Here is a 20,543-nt window from a genome sequence, read left to right as displayed (position 1 = left end):
TCCTATCCATTAAAAAAGGGACCAGCCCTTCCCTTCCCTTCCCTCCCCTCCTCATCCCTCCCACCCCCTGCTACAACTTTTCATTCTCACTTCTTGAAAACACTGTGCAAAAGATAACACAGAGTTCAAAAAAAGGGGAACAGGTTGGGAGTGCCCCCCCTCAAAAAAACCCCCAACGAAACCAAACAGGATGTGAACTTTCCACTCAGTCACAGAATATAAATCCAGAATAGTGAAAGTCGAAGACACATGTATGGGATTCCTCTTTTCCCAGGCAAAAATGTTGTAGTGTGCTTTGTGCCGTGCTGTCAGTGGGGGTTTCTCACTTTGGGCAACTAAGGCACCACCCTAGATGAATCCTGTGCCCCCTTGGTCCTCCACAATGCTTCCATGTTCAGTTGAAGAGTGGAGGCTTCACTCTCCAGCTTTTCCCCATCAATATTCTCAAATCAGCCAATCCGCTCTTTTAAATTCCTAGCCAAAAGGAAACTATCACTATAGCCGGGGTCCCACCTACTATCTCCGTGGAAGAAACAGAGCAAATGCATCAGTAAAATATGTGATATTCTACCATTTTGCTAGGACATCTGGTCCCCAAGAACTTGAAAGTTTTGCCTCCCCACCTTATTTTCCCAGTTTAGGTAGTTGTGACACTTGAATATACATAGGGAAGCAGTTCAAATTGACAGAGAAGACAGGGCAACGGCAACCCATAGCCAATCACAATGCTTTAAAATTCCTTCCCTTCAATAAAAAAGGATTCGCACGAGGGTGTCCTAAAGTATGGAATGCCTTGCGCTAAGAGACCAGCTTAGGCCATACCTGAAATTGCCAATTGTGTGGACATAGACTGCGTCACTATATAATTTAGTTAGCAGGGGACACCAGACTTGGTTGCATCTGCGTGGTACGAGGAGTTTCTTGCTACTGTTTTGTACTTATCACAGATAGACAATTAAGTTTTTGTTCAGCTTCCTGACTGATTCCTCCCCTTAAGCAAGTGTTCTACAACCTTAGGTCCCCAGATGTTTGTTACGACTACAACTCCCATAATCCCCAGCCAGCTTAGTCAATGGTCAGGGATGATGGGAGTTGTAGTCCAACAACATACAGAGGCCACAGGGTTGAATAATGCTTCTGCAAGGCATCCACAGCACCAGCTTTCTTTTGCCTTTCACAACAGCTTGATATTTGGACATTTAGCAGATGGAGCTTCCTGATGTTGGGATTTTTGCTGGCAGGTGTTTAAAGCATTAAAAAAAACTATGGGGGCGGGACACCAAGTGTAACTACTCATTTCCCACAATTAGGAGAAACCCAACACAAAAATCATTTCCCACAGTTAGGAGAAACCCAATACAAAAATCTTTCACACACATCCCCTGGCACGTGGACTGGGGGATTACCTAGTATCAGGGCCTTCTCCAAACTGCAGGACCTGATATCCAAACTGCTTGCTGACATTGGAGGAGAACAGGGCTGCTGGAGAGGTGTCAATATTGTCTCCCAGCGATGATGATGGACCTGTGGAAAGAGGAGGTGCCATGTTTATTCAGAGTGGATGGAGTAAGAAGAAGCAGACCAGAAGTCATCTTCTTGTCATTTCCTACTGCACCTAAGTTTGCCAGCTAGTCAGGGGGAAAAGAGACCTAGATTGTCCCTGTGCCATAGATAGCAGTTGGATTTGAATATCAGAAGGAAAAGTATTTCATGGCATGGAGATAAACAGTGTTACCTAGTAATATCAGCAGGTCATGCTCCTGTTGAATGCACAAGAGCAGAGCAGAGTTGGTCAACTGACAACCCTAAACCACAGTTCAATTTCCTCCACAGGTCTGTGGGAAGAAGAGGTTGCACAATTGAAGTGGGTTTGGTGCTCTTGTGCAATAAACCCGTTTATTATTATTATTGAGGTAAGGGAAGCAACAATAAAGTGCACTGTGAAGTGTGGAATGACAGTGATGTCATACAACCCGTGGAAACAAATCTGAATGCTCAATAAACAGCAATTCTCCATGCAAATTTTGTGCAGATAAATCAAGACAAATGCTTAAAAAAACAACAACAGGTTATCTGGAAGATGGAGTCAATTCTAAGCTTGACAACCTGACTGAGTCCATCAGACAGCAGCTGAATACACTGCAAGAAAAAGCTAGACCCCTTCTGCACTATACATTTAAAGCAGTATCGTACCACTTTAAAGAGTTAGGGCTACCCCCAAAGAACCCTGGGAACTGTGATCTGTTAAGGGTACTGAGGAGATTCCTCTTTCCCTCACAGAATTCCCTTGGGAGAGAGACTGATGGTTAAACCACTCTGAGACTTACAGTTCTGCGATGGGAGAATAGAACCTCTCAGAACCCTTAACAAACTACAGTTCCCAGGATTCTTAGGGGGGGGCACCATGACTATTTAAAGCGGTATGATACTGCTTTAACTGCATAGTGCAGATGGGGCCCCAGATACAACAGGGCAGCCGCAAGGACTTAGGTACATTTAATTCCTTTCCATTCCCATTCGTTTCCCATTTCTGCTCCATTCACAAACTGAGCGGGAAGCGGTGGCCTATTTTTATCTGAAATGGAATGTGTCTGAGAAAGGTGGAAGCTCAACGGTGGAGCATTTGCTTTGCATGTACAAGGTCCCAGGCATCATCAGATAAGGCTGAGAGAGACTCCCTACCTGAAACCTTGGGAAACTGCTGTCAGTCAGTATAATTAATACAGTGGTACCTCTGGTTAAGAACTTAATTAATTCTGGAGGTCCGTTCTTAAGCTGAAATTGTTCTTAACCTGAGGTACCACTTTAGCTAATGGGGCCTCCCGCCGCTGCCGTGCTGCTGCCGCCGCTCAATTTCTGTTCTCATCCTGAAGTAAAGTTCTTAACCCGAGGTACTATTTCTGGGTTAGCAGAGTCTGTAACCTGAAGCGTCTGTAACCCAAGGTACCACTATACTGAGATAGGTGGACCAACGGTCTGGCTGTGTGTATAGCAGTGCTGTGTGTGTGTGTGTGTGGCCAAATCCTGCCCTCCCCTCCACACTGCTTTTTGTGTTTAAAAAAAAATAATGCACCCCACTTGGGTTGTGCCTTCATTTTAAAAACACAGTTCACTTGTTACATTCATTTTGATTATAAAACCAAACGGAACTTCAAATGAATGAATTCATTTACTTTTCAACCAGGCCACTCATTTCTCACTCCTTTCTTTTGAGATGAAAAACTGAAACAGCCTGTACCAGGTCGCAGAAAGGTTACGGGTGTTGGAGTTGGTATATGCAAATATGTCTGGTTGGCCTTTATATTTTCTGTCGAAAGTTAGGCGAAACCGAATCTTTTGGAAATGCAATAGTATATGTGAAAATGTCACACTATTTGGATGGAAAACAAAGAAGTTACAAGCAGGAGAAGAGCTGCCCTCTCACTGAAAGCAATAAGAAGGAGGGTGTTTTAAAATTGCCTTTGTGGCAAGGGATCTTTCTAATCCACCTGGAAGCTGGCATGTGATGTCTGGTGCCTTGAAGCAGCTGTAGACTACCCAAAATGTTGCACCGTTTGCATGGAAATGGCTGAAGTCACAGGGCACAGAAATAATCTTTGTTGCTGGGGCCTCCCCGCAAACGTGAAGGGCTCCCATGTGGAAATTTTCCCTACATACTGGCTAAGTCACCTTGTGAATCTGAAGGAGGGAGTAGCCCCAGCAACAGAATGAGAACATACCGCATTTACACTCTCAAGAAGAAACCAAGATTCCCAACCACAACTATGGGTGCATCATAAAACCACAATATGAATTGAAACTAGAGATTGGTGCCTGCCCTTTTGTGGGGGCTGGTTCAATTCAAATGTGCCAAAATGTTACAGTGCAGGCAGCAGCTAATTGTAGTACATACTGGAGATCACGCAAAGGTTGGCTGCATGCGACAAAGGAACTTGAGCCGGCCTTACCATGAGACACAGTAAGGCAACTGCCTCAGGCAGCAGCAGTGGGAGCAGCAGCCCTCCAGCCGTTCGCCCTGAGGACCCTAGCTGATCCCTTCCACTGGAGGACAGAGCTGTGTGTGCCCCCTACACTAGGCTTCTGCCCTTAGGTGCAGTGGGGGAAGCTAACGTCACCAGTGTTGAAGCAAGATTAAACTCTCAGTCCAGTGGGTTTCTGTACATGGATTGGGGATGGAGAACATGCAGGTGGAACGCACCATCTTATCCTCTGCCTCAGGCAGCAAAATGTCTTGGACCAGCCCTAACAAGGAAAAAAAAATTATCTGGGCTTTGAAACAGCAGCTGATCCTTGATGCAAACTAATGTGGAAATGTAGAGAAGTGAACTTAAATGAGAGACAAGGAGATGACACAATTGACACTTTTGCCCATGACCTTCTTCCAACAAGGGAACCAGACTGCACCCTTGGGAATTCTCCCCACTTGGAGCATTGGGGCTGCGTTAAAAAAACCAAAAAACTGTTTGGCTACAATGTATTTCCAGTATAATCCAACAGAGAAGTGGGCAGGGGTAACATTATTGTGGAGGGTAGGCTTCTGCGAAGTAAATGAATCATGCAGACAAGAGACCCTTTTAGATGTGCATCTGTGTGCACATGGTTTCTCCTGGGTGAACAGCCCAGCACATGTTTTGCATCATAGGCACTGGATCCTAGAGGCCAAAGCACTTTTGGGGTGTGTGGGGGGGTCATTTTTGAGGAGTCTGGGCCCACGCAATGTTTGAGGACGTTCAGCTCTGCCCCCTGGCTCCTCCCAACATTGGTCACGCAACACCAGGACCCCCTTAATCATGCTAAGAAGCTGATGCCTCTGTTTTGCATACAGAGAATTCAAGGTCCAGACTCTATCTTCTCCAACTAAAAGGATCTTGGGTAGCAGAACTAGGAAAGACCTCTGGCCGAAGCAATGGGGAGCTGCTTGTACTGGGCTAGATGGATCAACAGGTCAGCTTCCTATATCCCAAAGTCACCACACTTCTTTGAAGAGCTCAGTCCAAAGCCTTGGTCCCACTGCAAAGAAGGCCCCGCTCTGTAGCTTCCGAGCCTTCTGTTTGAAGGTCTTAAGAGGCGGTGTGCAGGAAGAAGCGCTCTCTGATCTTATCTCTCCATCTTTCGCACGGAAATTAATAGGAACTCACACTTCTTTAAAAAGACATAGCTATTTCACACTCTTTCTAATTATAAGCGAACAGCATTATGTGAGTCCTACAAAGGTTTCACACTCAAATATCCTTACCCTGTAGGGGGATTTATATTTTTGAAACCCCTCTCAGATAGGCCTCTCTTTTTCTGTTTACTTATCAATACATTTCCCTTCGTCCCAAAGTAATTGTGCAGAGGATTACAGCCTCAGAACTCTTTAAATCACACAACAGTCCAAATTTGGGGGTGGTTTTTTCACATGCTAACAAAAAAACCTGCCGCTTTCTTTGTTTACCAGCTGACTGGAATCAGGAGATATATAATGAAAGAGGAAGGATTGCCTTCTGTGTTGAAATATTTGCAGATAAACGAAAGTGCAAAGGCTGCGGCCTGCCAGGAATGAGGGCTTTAACATCAGGATGGATCAGATTTCAGTATTTCCCCTTCCCACAGGGTTGTTAACTTTTAAATACTGGTCCTGCTCCTGTGTGGCCTAATTTAGCAATCTGTGGTTTACCTGAGATGGAGATGATCTGACAGGAAAATCTTCCTGTGCTACTGTTTTGGCATATCTGGCTGCAGTAGTGGCCCCCAGGTTTTGGAATGAGCAGAGCCAGTGAGAAAGTTGGCGTCAAATGTTCTTCAAACAAGAAGAACCAATAGAGTCAATTCCAAAAACATTAGCTTACATCACACTTATACTGAAAACAGAGACTGAAAAGACACAACTCAAGAACTACCGCCCCATATCATTGCTTAATGTGGATTATAAAATTTTTGCAGACATTTTGGCTAAAAGATTAAAAAAGGTGTTAACAGAAGAAATTCACAAAGATCAAGTGGGCTTTCTCCCGGGCAGACACTTGTCTGACAATACGAGGAATATAATTAATATTTTAGAAAAATTACAAGTGAAGATTAATACTAAAGCAGTTTTGATATTTGTGGATGTGGAGAAAGCTTTTGACAATATTTCCTGGAGTTTTATGAAGAAGAATTTATTGGGGATGGGGGTGGGTCAAGGTTTTGGAAACGGTATAGGTGCAATTTATTCAGAACAGAAGGCCAAATTAATTGTGAACAATGTAGTGACGGAAGAATTTAAGATTGAGAAAGGAACACGACAAGGTTGCCCAATCTCTCCATTGCTTTTTATATCGGTCTTGGAGGTTTTGTTAAATATGATTAGAAGGGACCAATTGGTAAAAGGTATACAAGTGGGAGCCAAACAGTACAAATTGAAAGCATTTGCTGACGATTTAGTATTGACTTTACAGGAGCCAGAATCCAGCACTAAAAGAGTATTAGAACTAATTCAAGAATTTGGTCAGGTAGCAGGTTTTAAGTTGAATAAGACGAAAACTAAGGTTTTAGAGAAGAATCTAACAGAGATGGAGAGAGATAAGTTTCAGAAGGAGACAGGACTGACACTGGTTAAGAAAGTGAAACATTTAGGGGTTAACATGACTGCTAAGAATGTGAATTTATTTAAGGATAACTATGAAAAATGTTGGACTGAAGTGAAAAAAGATTTAGAAATATGGTCAAATTTGAAGCTATCGTTGTTAGGCTGAATTGCTGTGATAAAAATGAATGTATTGCCAAGAATGCTGTTTTTGTTTCAAACACTGCAAATTTTGGACAAAATGGACTGTTTCAAGAAGTGGCAGAGAGATATCTCTAGATTTGTCTGGCAGGGCAAGAAGCCTCGTATAAAATTTAAGATATTAACTGATGCTAAAGAAAGAGGTGGATTTGCCCTGCCAGACTTAAAACTTTATTATGAATCAGCCGCTTTTTGTTGGCTGAGAGAATGGATGCTTCTTGAAAACACGGATGTTTTGGATTTGGAAGGTTTCAATAATGTATTTGGTTGGCATGCATATCTGTGGTATGATAAGGTTAAAGCACACAAAGCGTTCAAAAACCATATTGTAAGAAAAGCACTGTTTAATGTTTGGATAAGATATAAGGACTTGTTAGAAAATAAAACCCCAAGATGGTTGTCACCAATGGAAGCAAAGTCTCAGAAAAAACTCAATATGGAGGCCAAATGGCCGAAGTATTGGGAAATTTTGGAACAAGAGGGTGACAGATTAAAACTGCAGAGCTTTGAAAAATTAAAAAACAGAGTACGAGATTGGCTCCATTATTATCAAATGATGGAGATATATAACTTGGATAAAAAAACTAGGCTTCCAGGTGGAAAAATCAAAGTTGGAAACAGAATTGTTAGACTCTAAAGTTAAGAATTTGTCAAGAATGTATAACTTGCTGTTGAAATGGAATACTCAATATGAAATGGTGAAATCTGCTATGATTAAATGGGCACAAGATGTTGGACATAATATTATGATGGCTGACTGGGAACAGTTATGGACCACTGGTGTGAAGTTTACGGCATGTAATGCCTTAAAAGAGAATTTAATGGGACAGGAAAATTGGCTTCCAGGTGGAAAGATCCAAATTAGAAACAGAATTGTTAGAACCCAAGACTAAGAATTTGTCAAGAATGTATAACTTGCTGCTGAAATGGAATACTCAAGATGAAACGGTAAAATCGGCTATGATTAAATGGGCACAGGACGTAGGACATAACATTATGTTTGCTGACTGGGAACAGTTATGGACCACAGGTATGAAATTTACGGCATGTAATGCCTTAAGAGAGAATATTATGAAAATGATATACAGGTGGTACATAACCCCAGTCAAGCTCGCAAAAATCTATCATTTGCCCGATAACAAATGTTGGAAATGTAAAGAAACTGAAGGTACATTTTTTCACCTTTGGTGGACGTGCCCAAAGATTAAGGCTTTCTGGGAAATGATATATAATGAATTGAAAAAGGTATTTAAGTATACCTTCCCTAAGAAACCAGAGGCCTTTCTCCTGGGCATAGTCGGCCAAATGGTGTTAAAAAAGGATAGAACTTTCTTTATGTATGCAACAACAGCAGCAAGAATACTCATCGCAAAGTATTGGAAGACACAAGAACTTCCCACGCTGGAGGAATGGCAGATGAAACTTATGGACTATATGGAACTGGCTGAAATGACTGGTAGAATCCGTGACCAGGGAGAAGAGTCGATGGAGGAAGACTGGAAGAAATTTAAAGACTATCTTCAGAAACACTGTAAAATTAAGGAATGTTAGAGTGATGTTGGACTGAAAACAAGTGGTTTCCAGCTGCACAGGTTAAAGTTAAGGATAGATTAAGATTAAAGATCAAGATTAAAGATGTTTAAAGAAATGGAAATTTGATATTAAAAGGGAAAATTTTAAAGTTATATGATATTAAGATCAAGGATTAGGTTTAAAAAAAGTTGAAGTTATATATTTTAACATTTTATTAAATTAAAGATTGGGATTAAAAAAGTGGAAAAGAAACTGCTGGACAAATAATGTGGACTGGAATACAAAAGAGGGAGGTTTGAGGAAGTCTAGAAAATAAGTAATTTAAAATTGGAAATGAAAAAGAGAGTTTGTTTTTTAAAAAAATAAAAAAAAAAAAAAATAAAAGAGAATTTAATGAAAATGATTTATAGATGGTACATAACACCAGTCAAGCTTGCAAAAATCTACCATCTGCCCGATAACAAATGTTGGAAATGTAATGAAACTGAAGGTACATTCTTTCACCTTTGGTGGACATGCCCAAAGATTAAGGCATTCTGGGAGATGATCTATAATGAAATGAAAAAGGTATTTAAATATACCTTTCTGAAGAAACCAGAGGCCTTTCTCCTGGGCATTGTCGGCCAATTGGTGCCGAAGAAGGACAGAACTTTTTTATGTATGCTACAACAGCAGCAAGAATACTCATTGCAAAGTATTGGAAGACACAAGATTTACCCACTCTGGAAGAATGGCAGATGAAGCTGATGGACTACATGGAACTGGCGGAAATGACTGGTAGAATCCGAGACCAGGGAGAAGAGTCGGTGGAAGAAGATTGGAAAAAATTTAAAGTATACTTACAGAAACATTGTAAAATTAATGAGTGTTAGAAGGATGCTGGAATGAAGCTATATGGTTTTAGTAGAAATGTAACAAAGAATTAAGTAAAAGCTGATTGATAACGGGCCAAAATGGAAAAATTTAAGGTTAAACTGTTAAGATAAATTATAGAACAAAAATTGAGAAAGATGGAAAGAATTTGCTGAAATAGTGAATTGAACTAGAATACAAAAAAAGGGAGGTGTGAGGAGGTCGATGAAACAAGGAAAGGAAAGGTAAAGATATGGAATATTGGATGTGCGTTTTAGTTTTTTTTGTTTCTTTTTGTTGTATTGTTGTATTGCTTTTTTTTCTTTTTTATTGTTGTCTTTTTTCCTTTTTTTGTAATTTTTAAACTTTTAATAAATATCATTAAAAAAAAATAATTCCAAAAACATTAGAAGTGATTTTAAAAAATGGTGAAATAGCAGATCTTAAAATTAACAAAGATAAAACCAAACTCCTGGTAAAAAATATGACTGATGAGAGTAAAAATAAATTACAAAATATATCAGGTCTAAAGATCGAAAAGAAGGTTAAGTATTTAGGTATATAGTTAACAGCAAAGAATATGAATCTACATAAATATAACTATTTGAAAACCTGGGGGGATATTAAAAGAAATTTGCAAATATGGGGTAGAATGAAACTTTCATTGCTGGGCAGAGTGTCAACCACAAAGATGAATGTATTACCAATAATGTTCCCCCCCCCCCAATCAATACCAGTGATCAGCAAGTCAGATTGCTTCAACAAATAGCAAAAAATATATTTATAAATATATCTGGCGGGGGGGGGGGACCAAGAATAAAATATAAAATACCGATAGACACGAAAGATAGAGGATGTTTCTCCCTGTCGGATATGAGATTATATTATGAAGCATCTTGTCTGTGCTGTTTGAAGGAATGGTTGCTATTGAAGAATCCACATATTTTACATTTGGAAGGTCACAATAATATTTTTGGTTGGAACACTTATCATCTGTGGTATGAAAAGGTGAAACCATATAATTAGGGGGAAAAAATATAGAATATGGAACAAATATATAAAAAAATTGGAAACTAAAACACCACTTTGGCTTTCACCTTTGGAAGCAATAGCAGTGAAAAAGAAAACTATGATGGGAAGTTGGGCGACTTATAGAAATTTATTAAGAGAGGAGGGTGGAGAATTTAAATTAAAAGTTTAAGGATTTACCAGGAATGTTAACAACATGGGTACAATATCATCAACAGCAGCTCTCCAGGATTTCAGTCTGGGGACAATCCCTAGAGATGCCGGGAACTGAACCTGCAAAAGATGCTTTGCCACTCAGCTCTGACCCTTTCCCAAATATAGCTGCACGGAGTGCTCCTGGTCAGGATTCCAGCTGCTCCATTTCCCCCCGCCACCCTATTTTATGTCCCACCATCATAGTCAGGCAGCATTCCAGTAAAGGGTTGGGATTTTGGAAGACGCCTGTGCGTGAATTTGTTTTATGTGTGTAGATCAGTGCACACTGACCACCGCACAGTCTTCGCAGTAGGGCTCTGTTCTGATGGCATGAAGTAGTCACCACAAACCGGTAGATTCCTATCTGCTGCAGCCTTCATCTGCCTTCACAGCCTTTGTAACATCCCACTTGTTCTGCTGTTCTGCTGTTGAGGACTTCTTGGATTATTCTTTGTCTGGCCCCTTCCCTTTGACCTTACCGCCTTGGGTGACCCTGCTGGGAGTACGAGATTCCCGACGGCTTCGCTCACAAGGGTCATAGGAACATGCAAGCCCACTCACCACAACAAGGTGATGATCCAGCGAGTAAAACAGCAATGTAAAATCACACAAAAGCCAATGAAAGTGAACAAAGCAAAAATAAAATAAAAAATCCAGGGGATTCAAACATAAAACAAGGTCCAATATTATGGGCTTGAGAAAGCCTGGGTGAAAAGATCAGCCTTATCACAAGAGAACTGATGTAATGGACGGTTGCTGCTTCAGGTATGGCAGAGGGAAGGGCATTGCACAGAACAGGGGAAACAACAGAAAATGCCCATTTTCAGGTCACTACTCAGGGATCATATTCTTCAGGGTGCGGTGCCATGGGTAGAATTTGCCCAAATGATCTAAGTTAGTGAGGGCCAAATGTGGCCCTCCAGCTGTTTTGGGACTACAACTCCCATCATCCCTAGCTAACAGGTCAGGGATGATGGGAACTGTAGTCCCAAAACAGCTGGAGGGCCAAGTTTGGCCATCACTGATCTAAGTGATCTTACAGTACTCTTTCAGATCACCTCCTCCTGAGTTGTTCAGGGCTGATCAGCAGCCAGTGCAGTTTCCCCAGCACAGGTATGATATGCTCCACTCTGCAATCTGGCCTGCTGCGTTGATTCTGCCCCAGCTGCAGGTGTGCAAGCCTTGTGCTGTTGCACTTCTGCAAACCTTGGAGTTTCCCCGAGTCAGCCAATCGCTCCTTCTTATGTGTGGGCGCTGCCAAGCTGGCTTCCGAGGCAATCGGGGCCTGAGTGCACATCTTATTTCAAAACAGAAACTTCCCTTCCAAGAAGCCCCAGATAAGGACTGCCATTCGTTGTAATGCAAATCCTGAGATTACTTAATACTAAGATTCGTGTGCCCAGAAAACAGTGTGGACTAGGTGGCTGTTATGCTTTTAATGGTCGCAGACTGCAAAATCAACAGCAACAGGAAGTGATGCTTTTCACAGTCCTTGTCTGCTAATCTCTGCAGTTCTTTTGGGCCAGGAAACAAACACAAAACACGCAACTTTTTAACCACCCTAATGATCTTTTACTTATCTATCATCACAGTGTTTTCTTTCTAACAGGAGTCTTGCTAGATGTCATTTCCATTCCAAGAAAATATGTAATTTCCATTCCAATAAAAATGACTGTACTCTGCCTGGCAAGGCACACTCACAAACGCAGGAGTGCCCCCCCTCCCAGCAGTGGTGCTGTGGGGTGACGCAAAACATCTTGTCATTTCAGGTTATTTTACACCTTGGACTCTATGGTCTTATGGAGGAGCCCCTCTTTAGATGGTAAAGTTGCATTTCCCCCCACTTACATAGAAACGTGGTCAGCCAGTGTAGGAGTGCACATATCCAGAGTGTGGAGGTCAGGTGGGATTACTATGAGGAATTATAAAATATGCATCAAGCCATTGTGTCCACTATGAAAGCATGGCGTTGATTGGGTTCGATTCATTGACAATAATTTCTGATCAAATCCCACAAGCCTCTGCATTTCTGGCAATTTTCTCTACTGTTCACTTCTACACCTGACAGGCACGTATCAGCATTCTAAATACACAGGCCAGCTGCTTCATCAGGCAACCTGAGCCATAAAAGATAGTAGGTAGCTTCTTTGATGTAGCTTGTTAATCTTTAGATAGATCTTAAGGACCAGGAAGAGTGTTCACAATGAGATAGTAAATACTACCCAGCCTTCCTTCCTTTATTGCTGTTTATGACCTCTGGGTTTGCTGAATGCATTCTTCCTTTTTAGTTCTGTTTTATTTACCCCAGAAGTATGCATGCTTAAATTAGTTTTGTAGTGTAACTTTGTCCCCACGTGGGGTTTTTTGAAATGCTCAGAGGAAATCTGATTGGTTCTTACGAACACTGGGTAAAAAGTTCTTTTGTGAATAAAACGACCTGGGCCGGAGGGTGGACAGGAATTATTATTATAGGCACTCCTCCCAGAGTCTTGCTGGTCAAGCCTGTGTGTATTTTATCAGTCCAATCCTTCCTTTGCTTTGGGAATGCCACAGCCAGCAAATGTCAGGGGGTGCCCTGTGCATTCAGCTGAGTGGAAGCCTCCTGGACATCTGCCCCAAAGTCCTGCCCTGATGATGCCACTGCCACCCAGGAAGAGAGCCAGCAGCCTTTCTGCCTTGGCAACAGATGTCACTCACCTATCAGGCTGCATACAAACCGTGCATTTTTAAACCACTCCTCCCTATTGCCGCCACCACAGAATCCTGGAAACTGCAGTTTGTTAAGGGTTCTGGGAAGTGTAGGGCTGCAAGAGGCAAATGATGGTCCCCAGGATTATTATGGGGGGTGGAGTCATGTGCTTTAAATGTATGGTGTTTATGCAAATCTACACACACACACACACACACACACACACACACATCATTCTGGTAAGAGGACTAGTTGCAACATTTCCTTATTCTGACCCCTTCTTTCTCCCCAGCCACAGATGAAGGGCGTACCCCTGCGTTCTCACACCCTGAGGGTTGCCAGCTTCTCAAGTGGTCGCTGTAGCTGCCTCTGCCTTTAATGATGACACCCTGCTGTACAAACAGCCGCAAAATGGTTCTCAGAGGGTGTGGTGGGCCACACTTGGTGTGGAAGGAGAGGATGGCAAGTGTGGCAAGAAGATTCAATAAACATTTAAAGATTTCAGTACAGTATAGTACAGTATAGTACAGTACAGTACAGTACAGTACAGTATAGCATAGCTTGTGTGTATACACACAACAACAGAAACAGAAACAGCACCCATGCCTCCCTTCAAGAGCACTGGCTATTCTTCTAAACTTTTCCACAACATATTGTTGTCAACAGGGTTTTTCAACTTTGCCCAATATGAAAGGTCAGAAAAGTGAAGCTTCTTTGAGTTGATGAGATGAAAGTTTGCTTGTCTCAAATTAGACCGAATATAAATGAAATTTCCTGGCAAAAGCAAGCTCACACCTCTCATTCAGTTTGTATACATGCTTAAGGTACATAAGGCTTCTGTAAAATTAAATTTGGGGGAAGATTCACGTTCTTACATAGCTGCCTTGTTTTATACTTTATGGATGTCCTGTGATTATATTATAAAGTAGTTGTGTCGTGTGTTATAAATCAAGCACTGTCGGGAGTTGTTTTCCAGTGTATTTCTTAATCAAAGAAAAATTTGGTGCAGCACGAGCACATTTTTATTCTGAAGTGTGGCCCAGAGAAACTTTTCTGAGAAATACTACACTAACTGAAAATGTTTTATCTCCATAATTCAACCTTTTGACTGCCAGTTCCTCCATATATTAAGGCTGGTGGGACCTTCTGTGTGGCAAGCAAGCACTCTGCTTGCGGCTCTTTTGCACAATAAGCTGTTAGAAGCACAGGAGCGGGGGGGGGGGTGCACACGCGTGACTTGAGCCAGCTGGAAGCCATTCTTCTTAACCAGGCAGATTCTGGGTGAGAGGTTGGAATGGAAGGATCTCTCAGTTTTGTTCCTCTGAAGTTTCTCATTTTTCTAGTCAGAAATTCAGTTCTCCACATTTTGCAGCAATCTACTTTTTAAAAAATTCCTATGAAAATTCACCTGCATTTTAATACGGCTTTCTTCTCAGAATCAGTGTTTTTGTTTTTTTGCAGTTGTGACTAATGCACTCATTTATGGACGCAATTCCCCACAATATTATGCATTTTTGCATGTTATTTTCACAAACGTCTTAATTTGTACGCACGCTTTCTCCTAATATATGCATTTTTGTAAACGTTTGCTTGGAGAAGTGCATCACAACACCCAGAGAGGTGTGCGCTGTGAAGGATAGATCCGTTTCAGTTCTCCTACTGTTCTGGAATGTGAGAATCTGATAGGTTCAGTTTTAAATGTGAACCGAATCGAATTTCTCCACCCTTGCTGGGAGATGGTGAAGCAGTGACTAGTCAGTTTAAATTTATAGTACGATCAACTCACAAACAGGATTTGAGCTATGAGAAACAGAAGTAATTAGATTATAATATCGTTATGATTTAATAGAAGACAGGGTGCAGCAGAAGGGGAGAAACAACATGGAAAACGGGGTGCAAAAATAAAAGACAAAATTGTGTTTTGATTGTACATGTTAAAAATGTTGAAACTTAATAAAACATAATTGGGGGGAAAAGAAGAAAGGCAGAAGCAGATTAATATCTCTCCCTCTCTCTCTCTCTGCCTCTCCAAAACACTGATGACAAGTTTTGCAGGCAACATTCCTGTGCTCTGGGCTGTTGCTAACACAACAGCAGCACCTGTGAAGTATCTGGCAGCTCTTAAGCTGCTGACAGTGGCAGATCACACCAAGATACCGACAGAATGACTTGATGTGCGTTCAGCCGACTTCCTCCCTGTGGCAGCAGCCCAGGCTTTTAAGACCCACACTGGTTTGCCTGAAAGTAGGCTTGCGGCTTTGTTACCGCCGCCACCAACACTGCTGTGAGAGTGGTTCTCACACTCTTGCTGAAGAAGCAGAAGTGGAGTAGGGACAGCTGAAAAATGACTGTAGGCCAGTGGCAGGGCATCTGCTTGGCATGCAGATGTTGCCAGGTTCGATTCCTGGCATCTCCCGGTAGGGCCGGGAGAAGCCTCTCCCTAGAAGCCTGGAGAGTTTCCTATACCTTGGTTATCAAATGCATTGGTACTCAAACAACTTGCAACCCAAACACTGCAAACCTGGAAGTAAGTGTTCCGGTTTGCGAACATTTTTCAGAAGCCGAATGTGCCCCGTTTTGAGTGCCACACTTCCGATTTGAGTGCCACAATTACATTTTGAGTGTTACGCTGATGTCTGTCTGCTTTTGCTACTTATTTTCTGTTTTTGTGGTTCTTTTTTGTGTGTGACTGTGTGGAACTCAGTTCAGCTACTGATTGATTGATTGATTGATTGATTGATTGTGTGACTGCAGTACAGTGGTACCTCGGGTTAAGTACTTAATTCGTTCCGGAGGTCCATTCTTAACCTGAAACTGTTCTTAACCTGAAGCACCACTTTAGCTAATGGGGCCTCCTGCTGCCGCTGCGCCGCCGGAGCACGATTTCTGTTCTTATCCTGAAGCAAAGTTCTTAATCCGAGGTATTATTTCTGGGTTAGTGGAGTCTGTAACCTGAAGCGTATGTAACCCGAGGTACCACTGTACATTATTTATTGCTTTCATTTTCAATGGTCTCGTTAGATAGCAAAATTCATTTAAAATGCTATTTTAGGGGTTGTTTTTAAAAGTCTGGAACGGATTAATCCATTCTGCATTACTTTATATGGGAAAGCGTGCCTTGGTTTTGGAGCGCTTTGGTTTTGGAACGGACTTCCAGAACGGATTAAGTTTGAGAACCAAGGTACCACTGTATTTCTATGAAAGGTGATGTGATGATGGCAATGAAGACAGCTAGGGAATAGTGTAGGGTATTGTGTGTGCTGGTGTGTTGTTGTGGTGTGATATAAATGAGGATGATCTTAGTCGCGAGGCAAAACCTTGGTTTTACCAAAACATTAACCCTATTTCTACAGGGTTGCTTTGGCTGTTTTCCTGGTTATCATTCAATCGCTCACTGCTGTCGCTGTTGTTGTTTTGCATTTTGGACATGTATCATTCTCTCATTTTGTGGTTTTGTAAGATGTGGCTAAGGGACATGGGTGGCGCTGTGGGTTAAGCCACAGAGCCTAGGACTTGCCTTTCAGAAGGTCGGCGGTTCAAATCCCCGTGACAGGGTGAGCTTCCGTTGCTCAGTCCCTGCTCCTGCCAACCTAGCAGTTTGAAAGCACCTCAAGTACAAGTAGATAAATAGGTACCGCTCTGGCGGAAAGGTAAACGGCGTTTCCGTGAGCTGCTCTGGTTCACCAGAAGCAGCTTAGTCATGCTGGCCACATGACCTGGAAGCTGTACGCCGGCTCCCTCAGCCAATAAAGCAAGATGAGCACTGCAACCCCAGAGTCGGCCACGACTGGACCTAATGGTCAGGGGTCCCTTTACCTTTACCTTTAAGATGAAGCTATGTTTTACATTTTGTCTTTTAACTTTTCTCCTTAAGCGCCCAGAGTTTATAAAGAAAAGCAGCACACAATTTTTTCAACATCCATGAGATGAGAGCATCTAGATGGCGGGGTGAGTGAATTGGCCGGAGCTTCGTTGCACAGCTGGGATCTGAACTTGCATTTCTCACTGAAACGCTCTTCGGGCCAAACTGCATGTGATGTTAAACGTGCGTTTTAACATTGTGTAGATCTTTTAAAAAATGAAACAAAAAGTTGCAAATGTAACAGAAAGACAAAAGTAAGAATGTTGGCTCACAATAATAAGAATAATCCATCAAATCTAATTTAAGCATACATATTAATATAAGCCATCCATTTGTCCAAAAAAATATATCCAAATAAGACCAATGATAACAAAATTCTGTATATGTTCAAATGTAGAAAGGACAGTAAAGGTATTCAGACCACTGAATAATGGACACAGAGTATCCTTCTGATATTCACTCCATGCATTTAAAGCCTGCTTGTAGCACTGTAACAGTCATGGCTTCCTCCAAAGAATCCTGGGAACTGTAGTTTGTTAAGAGTGCTCAAAGTTGTTAAGAGACCCTTCACTGAGATACAATTCCCAGCCGTCCCCCCGGACCTTGCCAGAAATTGACAGCTCTGCTACAGATCAGAGTAGGATGGGAACACGCGGTAACCCCATCTGGGGGTTCTCCACACCTCTGAAGGTAAGTGGAAGCAAACCTCAGGGAACAAGTAACTCCAGAAAAAACCCAGCCTCTCCAAATGCATACTGTCAAGAAATAGATACCGCTGAAAGCAGGAAGTCTCAATGGACATTCTGGCAAATCTGTAACTTGCACAATTATTAAAGTTGGCTGCTAATTCGGTTAGCAGAAGGAGGAACTAGGAAATCAAGACTATTAGGCCATCTAGCTTAGTATTGTCAGTACCTCAGGGGCAGGGAGCCTGTAGCTCTCCGGAGGCCCTTGGTCTAAATTTCCATCATCCACCCTCATTATTGACCAAGGCGCCTGGGCCAAGGGGCACTGCAGTCCTAGCAGGACTACAAATTAACTGCCTGTACCTTAACATGGATTAGCAGCAGAGCTCCAGAATTTCAGACAGGTGTCTCCCCAAGTCCTTCCCAAAGATGCCAGAGATTGGATCTGGAAGCAAAGTGTGAGCTCTGCCCCTGAGCAAGCCTGACAAAGCACTAGATCACCTGTCTCCTTTAAAACCTTTGTGCCTCCTTTTTATTTCTTCTCATACATTCACATCCTGCCTTTCTTCTGTCAAGGAACCCAGAGCATTGCCCATGTGGTTCCTAGGCGGTCTCCCATCCAGGCACTGACCAGAGCTAAACCTGCTTAGCTTTACCAAGGTATCAGCCTCATGTAACTACACACCATGCCCTGGAACTCTCCAAAAAAACTCTCTCACACATACACGCAACATGCAGCAAGCAATTCACCCCAGCAATTCCCAAACCTGCAAAGGTCCAATCTGCCCATCCTACCTAAACATGGTATCTGTGCCAGCAGACTTTCTCTCCAGTCTCAGTCAAGACAGAGAATTCCGTTTGATCCAATTCCGACCTACCTCGAAGAGCCAAGCTGATCAGCAGTGTCAGAAAGTAGACTGGAAGGTGTAGGCCAGGCATCCTGGGTGGTGGCAGCGGCAGCAGCAGCAGCTGCAGCGGCTTAAACGGTTCAAGAGCTTATTTTCTGGAGGACATGACTGGCAGGAAGGCACCAGATGAATAGTTTGATCAAGCCAAGAGACAGATTCAAGAGGAGCAAGCGGCTATGGCAGAAGATGAAGGAGAGTGGGGAAGAGGGGAGACTCTTAAGCTTCCAAATCTCAAAACCGTACTGCTACTTTCGCTCCCCCACGTGGTACAAAAAGCAAAGGGTACGATGTGGGCAGGAGAGGAAACGTGGGTGATGAAAGACTCTGAATATGCATATGCGCGAGGGGTGGCACCTGCGCAATGAGGGAAGGAGTTACACCAATGCAACTACACACACACACACACACACACACACACACACACACTGCTGTGACTTTGGCATTTGATCACACTGTGAATGGACCTGTAAGACTGGCCAGATAGGCATCATGGACTTGAGCAAAGAACTCCCAAACGTTTAATGTTCATTTCAAGGCTATAGACGCTTCCTGAATGACAAATCATCTACAGAGACAAGTCTTACAACAGTGCTACACACTGCTGTGTGTGTGTGTGTGTGTGTGAGAGAGAGAGAGAGAGAGAGAGCGCATAGGGGAAACGGAAGTTGGCAATTTGTTTCAAAAATACATGTAAGAGTGAGTGGAGGAAAAGGCAATGTGGTTGTGGGTGGAAGACTTTTCAGCAGAAAAACTGCCAGAGGGGGACAGGGTTGAAAGTTCCTCCTCCTATAAAAGTCTTCTGAGGTTGAGTGCAGCCTCTGTGGCTGTAATGTGTTAAAAAACAAAAATAAAACACATTAGGGGGAAATAAGAACTTATGGGAATTGCGATCAGGTGGCAAACGGGTCAGGGTCTTTGCAGTCATGGTTTACTCGAGTAAAGGAAATAATGTTATCCGAACGTTTGACTCAGCACAGCAGAGTGCTAAAAGGGCAAAGTAAGAAATACAAATTTCTGCGTATATGGTCTTTGATTCTTGAGTATATAAACAAAATCAGTATCTTTATCACAGCCGTAAGTTTCACTATGGAGAGATCAACTTTGTGAACAAACTGTGTGTGTACTTTTATGATGCTATCTGTGTTTGATGAACTGTACTCCAAGTTTTCTTTCTGTTCGCTATTCTTCTGCGAAAATCAATGAAATACCTATTTCAAAACAAGGAAACAGGCTTGCAATTGTCTCAAGCAATAGGCATGGAGGATAGCGGACTGGTGCCCCTCCCTCAAGAAAACCCCACCAACTCACTTGCTCCTTTGCCTCATGTCAAGGCAGCCCCACTCACCTGCCAAAGCCACTGGTAAGTTTACATCCCTGGCAGGGGCTTATGGGTGTAGCTGGGCAGAGGGCAATAATATCCACAAATATTATTGAAAAGCACTGAAATTACTCAATTATCTGAGGTTCTAACCCCCCAGCCAAAGCCTGCCTCTCCCAGTAGAAGCCTGCCCCCCATAATGTCGTCTTCATGGGATGATTTCCTAAAAGCTAAACAACTTTGGCTGCCCCCCCCCAAACAAAATTCCTGGCTACGCGTCCATGCATAGGCTGATGAGAGTGGTTTGTGTATAGTACGTATGCCCTGCCCCTTTAGCCAAAATAGTTTTCGGAGCAGTTTGCAATACAGTGGTACCTCGGGTTAAGTACTTAATTCATTCCGGAGGTCCGTACTTAACCTGAAACTGTTCTTAACCTGAAGCACCACTTTAGCTAATGGGGCCTCTTACTGCTGCCACGCCGCCGGAGCACGATTTCTGTTCTCATCCTGAAGCAAAGTTCTTAACCTGAAGCACTATTTCTGGGTTAGCGGAGTCTGTAACCTGAAGCGTATGTAACCCGAGGTACCACTGTAATTGGATCTAAGAGTGTTTTGGCTCTGAGGCTCCCCCCCCCCCCCAGTTTAAACTTTAGAATGAGAAGACCGTGTTAAATTAGTGAAATTAGCACCTGTTACCAATAATGGCCCAAGGATGAAGGCACA

General features: G+C 42.6%; 1 protein-coding gene across 1 annotated transcript in view; it reads right to left on the bottom strand.

Moving 5' to 3' along the window:
- Positions 1-18,822, bottom strand: part of ITGAL (integrin subunit alpha L) — a 55,077-nt gene extending 36,255 nt beyond the window's left edge. The window contains exons 1-2 of the mRNA XM_080977869.1: positions 18,473-18,822; positions 1,407-1,524 (exon numbers count right to left, since the gene is read on the bottom strand). Coding sequence (XP_080833995.1) covers positions 1,407-1,524; positions 18,473-18,533 — 179 coding nt within the window. The 5' untranslated portion in view covers positions 18,534-18,822. The remainder of the gene's footprint in view (positions 1-1,406; positions 1,525-18,472) is intronic.
- Positions 18,823-20,543: the final 1,721 nt, after the last annotated feature.

Source organism: Podarcis pityusensis, assembly GCF_964106645.2.
Source record: "Podarcis pityusensis genome assembly, chromosome: 13".
NCBI classification, from domain to species: domain Eukaryota; kingdom Metazoa; phylum Chordata; class Lepidosauria; order Squamata; family Lacertidae; genus Podarcis; species Podarcis pityusensis.
The sequence above is the reverse complement of the archived record's forward strand: the minus strand, read 5'-3'. Positions and strand labels throughout refer to the sequence as shown.